Here is an 8,601-nt window from a genome sequence, read left to right on the forward strand (position 1 = left end):
CAAGAAATTAGCACACCAATTAAAAACCAATTCTTTTCATTCAAGCAATAGGTGAACAACACAAACATGTAAAATTCAACATAGGAACAAATCAATTAGCAAAATCAGCACTAGTGTGAAGAAAAGAATGCAGTTTCCCAAAAGCATTGCAAATTTGTATTTCGATAATAAGATTATAAACCTTCTTCTTTTTCGATTTAAACAAACAAAACACTATTTAATCCATGTGCATGGTATTGCTTTTTATGTTATATGAACTGTAAAGCCGTCAGCAGCCGAAAACTGGAAACAAAACACTTTCTTGCCTTCAAATATATAAGGGACAAAACTTGTCATTTATATTAAAGAAATTAGATTTGATGTAAAAATGGTTGATTAAAAATTTTTGTTATGGAATCAGATATTTTCATTGATGTCAGTTCTCTACATTTTTTCCTACTTTTTCCCCATACAGATAATAGCTAGTGTTTTTCTGTTTGTTCCTAATTAATCAGAGCTTTATTAAACACTATATTAAAATAATGAAATATTAATTTTATATTTTGTTTTGATGCAGCCGAATGAAATACCATTCTGGATATGATGCATCAACAGGTTTGGATATTTTTATACAAAAATGTAATAACAGTATATTATCATCACATTCAAATATAATAAAATATATAAAAGACAATAAAATAAATCTTTCGCATACAAATATAAATGTGTAGAAAGTTCAATTGTATATCTCAATTTATTTTTATCTGTTTCTCTGAGCTACTGAGAAAGATGAATTAATTTTGTTATTGCCAGTGACAGCTGCAACTTCAGTAGTGTTAACTGGTACAGCGGGTGTTCGATGTAATGCTTCCTCTACCATTTAAAGATTATTTTTGAGCTGATGGGCTTTGGGGAATTGATATTTTGTGTCCTTTCCTGAACGTGGCCTGCATACCGTGTGACTTTGAAGATCCTTAGCAACCGAACGCAGCGCAGTACAGAAATGCCGAGAGGTGGCATGATCTCCATCTCCACCAGCACAGTCTCCAGGATTCCTCCACACACCACAAAACAGTCAAAACGATTGAAGAAGGCTACAAAGTAAGCCTGTAGCCCCAGACTGTACATCTTCAGCAACATCTCAAATGTGAAAAGGGACAGAAGCACCTTGTTGGCAATTTCTGCAAATAACATGAAAAGAACAAATGGGTATGAATAAGAATTTTATATGAAACCACATACAGGGGTAAATAATAAATAAATACATTTTAGGACCCAACAGTTAGAGATGTTCATGCTATAAAGCAATAATTCAGGATAAGAAAAAAACATGTTGTTGGTTCTTTTGTTCAAAAAATTGCTCGATAAAAAACAAGTTTTCTTTTTAACACATTGGTGCCACTAATATAAAAATGAATTATTAATATATTTAAATTAATCCTTTGTGTAAACGGGTCATTTTGCTGCCTCTGGCATAGAAAAAAATAAATCAATACTTACTAATAATTTTGTCCTAATTTATGGCTTTGTCAAAATGTACATATGTTCTTAGCTTTATTATTTGCTTACTACTTACTTACTAAACAAATGTATTAAGGTGAGCTATTCTAATAATAATGAAATAAGTAAAAGACTTATAAAAGACTAACAGTGAGTCTTATACACACCCTGCACTTCAGTGAGCCAGTCTGGTTGGTTATAGTGCTCTGATGCGCTCAGGGCCGTGTTGAGAAACACCAGAATCAACACCAGCCAATAGAATGTCACCGATTTTACGGCTTTTCGACAGTTTCTCCGAATGCCACGGTTCCACCGGCGCAATGTGCGACTGACGACAAACATAGGAACAAAAACTACTTCCACACAGTCACAAAATCAAGTAAAATTTCAAATGCAGAAAGAAAAGTGTTACAACCAGTCATTGTAAATTGTACTACTTAAAGAAAAAGCATGTAAAATATTGCAATTTTCCACTTTGCAGTAAAAAGGCTGCGTCCCAAACCACAAAAGTTACCCAAAGTAGTATGACTATTCTAGCACATAAAATGTGTAATTCTTCTGTATTTCAAACTTGCAGTTGTTGAGTGTTATAAATAGTATTATAATAAAATAAAATAACTGTAATGTGTTCATCATCGTGACTGCCGGCTTCTCCTTTAAACAGCATCTGTCCATTAGCTCATACTGTGAACTCCTGAACAAGCAGCAGTGCTCATGCAATCCACAGTGTAATAAATGAATCCTTTTTCTAATTAGAGTGTAGTATCACTTTCAAGACCCTCAGTTATGTCTGTTTTGTTTACACAGTTACTTTAGAATCAGACAGTGCTGATAGTTGGGCATCATAATGCTGTATATATGTAAACCCAATCATCCCTGACACAGCACTGACTGTAATAATACTAATATAATATAAGTAGTTTCCCATTATTTTGTGTGTGTGTGTGTGTGTGTGTGTGTGTGTGTGTGTGTGTGTGTGTGTGTGTGTGTGTGTGTGTGTGTGAATAGGATTTATAGCAATAAACCAAACGTTCAGTAAGCGTAACCGAGAGGACGCTCATTTTTGTTACAGTGTTGGAAATCACAGCCCACTATCACTAAAGTTATTACATGCATTATTAAGTTCTTACAGTTATTAGCCTATTTGTCTCACCAAATATGTTTAATTAAACCTAAATAACTTAAAGTAGGCCTATAAACTAATGTGTGGAAATTTCAGAAATAAAAGGCTCTGTATAAACATCTATGTGGAAATTATTTTACAGTTAAAAGGTTGCAAAAAGTTTTATAGTTATTATACTTAGATCATTAAACTAAGATCAATTAGGAGTATTTCCAAAAAAAAATAATTAAATTAAATTAAATAAATAAACAAAAACCCTGCTAAAACATCCAACGTGACCCTAATCGTTTTTAACCGCTAATTAAGAACATAAACTGAAGGCTAATAGCTGGAGGACATTGCACCAAGGCATGAAATCATTTTTTCTGGCATGTTAATTAACCTAGCAGTAAACTCTCAGGCCCATACTCACCAGCAGGGGTTTTTCATTATCCAAGCACTATGACAGAATAGAACAAAACAGAGAAAAAATAAGACAAGAGACACACAAACCAAAAATGCCTAAAACTATGAAGTGCACTTAATGGAAGTAATGAGACACTGCGGCAAAGGCAAAGAGCAACATCAGCTGACCAACTGCACCTCTAACATGAACAACAAACATAATTTGTATTTCGATAATAAGATTATAAACCTTCTTCTTTTTCGATTTAAACAAACTAAACACTTTTTAGTCCATCTGCATGGTATTGCTTTTTATGTCATTAGCCTATGTGTCTCACCAAATATGTTTAATTAAACCTAAATAACTTAAAGTAGGCCTATAAACTAATGTGTGGAAATTTCAGAAATAAAAGGCTCTGTATAAACATCTATGTGGAAATTACTCCTAAATATAGGAGTATTTCCAAAAAAAAAAAATTTAATTAAATTAAATAAATAAACAAAAACCCATAATTACTTTTTCTTTGCTCCTCTGTGTGTGTGTGTGTGTGTGTGTGTGTGTGTGTGTGTGTGCGTGCGTGCGTGCGTGCGTGCGTGTGTGTGTGTGCGTGTGTGTGTGTGTATGTGTGTGTGTATGTGTGTGTGTTACCAGCAAGCAGCACAACAGTCAGTGTGTTCTTCATCTATATTTTCTGTGTTCTCTGAGGCTGTTTCACTTGCTGGAAGACTTGCTAAATAATAAGAAAGACAGAGAAACATACAGACAATGTGTTTAAATACAGAGGCATGGTGGGAAAAATGCAAAAGAAAAATTTGAAGAGAGCTATTCTATTTTTTGAATGTCGACTGCATACAGGCAATCAAATCTAGAACAGGGTCAAGTCATTTACTGTGAATCAAATAGAGAGAGGCCCAGATTTTGTACAATGATGTACAATTCGAGCTAAAGTCAAGTAGCACTATATTTAGCTGGTAGGTGGAGTTGATGAGTAGAAAGGCTTCCTCTGATTGGCTGTACCGTGGGTCTCGTTGGAGTGGGTGAACCAGCTGAACTTTCCTCGCTTTTTGTCAGCCAGGTCACGCAGGGTCACACCTGAGAGGGAGAGCAGGAAACTAGTGTTAGTGTGATTTTGGAATAAAGCCTAGGGAAAGAATCATATGCACCATATTCATATTAATAAATACATGTGCAAAAACTGAATATAAACATAAATACTTTTAATTCAGAGAATTATTTGCTATGTTTTCTGTTTATTAATTTAAGATACAGTGCCATGTTGAATCAAAGGGAAACGCATGCATGAGCTCACGTCTGTTTCCGTCCTCGTTAAACTCGTCAATGTCCTCAGCCTGCATGATCCAGTCCATATAGCCACACAAGTCCTCCTCCAGCTGCTGTTTCTCCCGTAGCTTCTGAAAATCCCCACGTGCTTTAGCCTTCTCTCGCTCCTTAGAGAATTCACTACTCACACACAAACACACACACAAACACACACCACAGAGATCTAGAATGAACAGTAATAAATCAAAAAGACTGTTAGGGCAGGGTTTTTTTATGCATTTGAGTTATTTTTGAACTGTCTAGCCACATAAATATAAAGAGTGGAATTTTTTTCAACAAGTTTTTGCAACCTGCAGGCATTTTCCATACATTTAATCTATATATAACATGCGTACTTGCTATACATACATATTTCATATCTGTGCTTTGTGTTATCATTCTCTGCTCATTACTATAGAATTGTTGCCAATGGAGATGAATTGAATGTTTCTAAACATGATTCGTTACATAGAGAATGATATCAGTTAAACCTTGGTTTAGAACAAGCAATATTTTGGCAGTGTATACACAGCTATTGAATGGTATCATAACAGTAATTATAGACAATTGCTGTACTAAATCTATGAAACAAATAGTCCGAATGTAACCATGACGAACTCCTTTCTGTTGAATATACACAGAAATGTATAGCTACAATGAAGCTTTTGTTTTGGAGTTTATAGCCTTGTGCACTGTAGTCATTAGAGCTGTGTGATTGGGGGAATCATTTTTTTTTAAATCCCTGTCATGTCTGTGGCTATGGTTTGACTAAATGCAGCTGTCACTCTCTCACTCACTTTCAGTAAGCACTTTATCTAGGTCAGGATCACTGGAACAACTGGGTGTGAGGCAGGAACATAATCTGAATAAAATGTGGTATCTATTGCATGCCGTAGAAAAACACAGACACATATATCCAAGCACTAGCATGGTTTATAGGGTTGGGGAGAAAACAAAGAACCCGGAGCAGACCATGCACAGGAGCTTCAAACAGACAGTAACCCAAGCTCAGCATCAGACCAGGGATGCTGCAGAACATCTGCACCACTGCCAGATGACAGTTTGAGAACAGCTTTTTAAGACTGATCTTATTGTCCAATGGTTTATGAAGGAAATGGCATTCAGTGACTACAGTAAATACACAAAATGTTTTGCTACTTTCTAGTATATCTGGGGCTTTTTGGCACTTTTTGAAAACCTACTGACTTAATGAGATCATAAGCAGTGAGCAGAGACACATTTGAGACGTGTGTAAAAACCTATTTGTCTGTGTTTGTGATCGGATCATCAAAAGACAGATGGTAATACCAACACTAAAAGAAAGGATTATTTCCAACTCTACATATATTGCACCTGAACATTCCCAGTTCTCTTAACTGCAACTTCAATGGATAATTAACAGTTTCCTGCAGGACAACACACAATTCTTCAAATTTACCACAAGTATAAGAAAGAACAGTTTATAGAAACATACACTGCTGGTGTTAGTGTCTGTCTGTCTGTCTGTCTACTTACCCGCTCAACACACCCAATACAAGGTTGAGGACAAAAAAAGATCCAAAGATGACCAGGCTTACAAAGTAGACCCAGGGCAGCTCAAAACCTATAGCATCATTCATCTACTCAAAGAAAACACACAAAGCATAACGCACAAAACATAGCATCTAATATTTCTTTTAATCATTCATTCATTTCATTTTATTTCATATTTTAGCAAGTAATATTACCTTAAAATTAGTCACAGTAAACTAAATCAAAGACTATTAAGTTATTTACTATTATTTATTAACTATTTCTAAGTTTTATAATTTCTTAATCTATTGGCAGACACTTTAGCTTCTTTCTAGGAACAAATGCGTACAATTAAAATTAAAATACCTTAAAATGAGTCAAATATGTCTAGAAGAAGGTTTAATTTATATGTCTACAAGAAGGTTTATTTTAGTCTTTACATAGGAAATACTAGATCATTTTGGTTATGATCAAAATATATTTGCTTGCTAAGATGTCATTTATTTCAGTGTAACACATTATCCAGATCTGGGTCACAGTGTATTCAAAGACTTCCCCAGGAACACCAGGCGCATAGCAAGGAGGCACCTTGGATATTATATCTGTCACATACATGCACACATATAGATATCCGTAGTCAATTAAATGTGGGAAAACCCCTAGCATGTTAACACTAGAAAGAGATATAGCAACAGGGGGCCATTCCCTTTCTATTCAATTCCAGCCTTTGAATATTGATTCTCTCCATTTTATGCAAATTAACCGTGACTCTGTACGGATTAAATTCAGCACAGGTGTGTATATGTGCATATGTATGTGACAGCCATCCTATAAAATTTTGTGTATATATATATATATATATAAGCTTACCCAGTAAAGAACATCGGTCCAGCCCTCCATTGTAATGCACTGGAAAACAGTCAGCATGGCAAAGAAGAAATTATCAAAGTTAGTGATGCCGCCGTTCGGCCCATCCCACTTTCCTCTGCACTCTGAACCATTTACAATACATTGCCGACCATGACCGGTGAACGCACATGGAACCGGATCATCATCTGCAAAGTCCTCTGAGAGAAAAAGAGAGTGAGATTTTAGAGAGAATGAGAAATTTGTTGTGAGCAAATTACCCTAAATGTCATATCACATTTTTTACATTCAAGAGTTTTTATTACATGAAATTATTTATAATTTACATAATAGACAATTATTTTTCCTAATGTGATTTCAGAGTTTATTTCCATGTATTTCCTTATATCTTGTATGGTATTTCTGACATATTGATGTCATTAATGTTAGATACATTCATTTTAACACTGTCAGTCTAACACTTCTGGTTTATTGCAAAATATGTGTAAACATAGTGTGTACATTTGTCAAGCAATGTTTGTGTGTGTGAACATTAACCTGTGCCAATAAAGTAGCATGTCTTGTGCATGCGGCCAATGAAGAGCTCCAGGCCAATTATTGCATAGATGATTATGACAAACAGGACAAGAAGAGAGATGTGCAGTAAAGGAACCATAGCTTTCATGATGGAGTTCAGCACAATCTGCAAACCTAGAGATATAAAAAAAAAAAAAGACAGAGAAAGAGATTACTACAAACAAGAACAAATGTCACCCAATATTTTTTATCCACATCTTTTCAAAATTCATCACTGTAGAAAATACAAAGAAAATGTAGTGTCTGATAATAAAAATCAGCAATCTGCAATATCAGCAATCTGCAATATTCAAAGCTGCTTTTATAGTTTAAGCTATGATCATATATCATTACAAGCATCTTTGCCTTAGCTCTGATTGAACTCTTTACTGTACAATATCATGACTTTGGGCTACAAAGATGACTCAAGCTATTGTGAAGATGTTAAGCAAATCCAAAGGTTGAAATAACAACCCAGGCTTAGTTATGCTTCTATACTACAGCTATTGAATTGGACACAACTGCCACAAGGGCCAAAAAGGCTGTGCCGCATAATATCTAGTACATAATCCTAATCAAGGTCAATCAGCCTTTCACTCAGCACATAGTTTACATGATATTAGTCCAAAATTTCTACAGTGAGAAACATTTGCTAATTTTATAGATAGAAGTATTTATTAGTAAAAATGATGGATGTACCTTCTTTGGGAAAAGGGAGCTTCATGCTCATTTCTCTTACATGCGGTAGTAGATACAGTAGCTGTACTGTACAGTGCTAATAAATTGTCATGTTTTCCAGGTTTTTTTTTTTTCATATTGATTCATATTAGTTGGTACTGTAGTATGATATTGGCATTCTAAATATTTTTGAGCGTTATAAAATATTATATTAGTTATTTTCTTGATCCTAACAACTTGAAATTCTCTGTACATCCTGTGACATACTGCACCAAAGATAAATAAAAGACAAGCATAAACACACACAGATACACACAGATACACACAGATACACACACACACACACACACACACACACAGACTGACTTGGAACTCCTGAAACAAGTCTGAGAGGTCGTAAGACTCTGAAAGCTCTGAGTGCTTTCACATCCAGGCCTCCTGGCTTCCCTGGTATGTGGTGTGTTTCCCCAGATTTATTGGTTGCTGTCTCCAACACTACACTGAACAATCTACAACACACACAAGCACAAAAAAGGTATTGCACAATAATTATTGCTGTTGTTACTGCTACTACTATTATTACTACTATTACTGCTACTACTACTACTACTACTACTACTACTACTACTACTACTACTAAGAAGAAGAAGAAGAAGAAGAAGAAGAAGAAGAAGAAGAAGAA

At 35.0% G+C, this 8,601-nt stretch overlaps 1 protein-coding gene across 2 annotated transcripts in view; it reads right to left on the bottom strand.

The window, feature by feature from the left end:
• The window catches only part of cacna1fb (calcium channel, voltage-dependent, L type, alpha 1F subunit), a 40,066-nt gene that overhangs the window by 20,413 nt on the left and 11,052 nt on the right, over positions 1-8,601 (bottom strand). For both annotated transcript variants that reach the window (XM_027167291.2, XM_047800024.1), the window contains exons 5-14: positions 8,286-8,428; positions 7,224-7,376; positions 6,690-6,886; positions 5,823-5,926; positions 4,297-4,448; positions 4,005-4,079; positions 3,636-3,717; positions 3,015-3,041; positions 1,647-1,807; positions 935-1,160 (exon numbers count right to left, since the gene is read on the bottom strand). In XM_027167291.2, coding sequence (XP_027023092.2) covers positions 935-1,160; positions 1,647-1,807; positions 3,015-3,041; positions 3,636-3,717; positions 4,005-4,079; positions 4,297-4,448; positions 5,823-5,926; positions 6,690-6,886; positions 7,224-7,376; positions 8,286-8,428 — 1,320 coding nt within the window. The remainder of the gene's footprint in view (positions 1-934; positions 1,161-1,646; positions 1,808-3,014; positions 3,042-3,635; positions 3,718-4,004; positions 4,080-4,296; positions 4,449-5,822; positions 5,927-6,689; positions 6,887-7,223; positions 7,377-8,285; positions 8,429-8,601) is intronic.

This window comes from Tachysurus fulvidraco, chromosome 14, assembly GCF_022655615.1.
Source record: "Tachysurus fulvidraco isolate hzauxx_2018 chromosome 14, HZAU_PFXX_2.0, whole genome shotgun sequence".
NCBI lineage: Eukaryota > Metazoa > Chordata > Actinopteri > Siluriformes > Bagridae > Tachysurus > Tachysurus fulvidraco.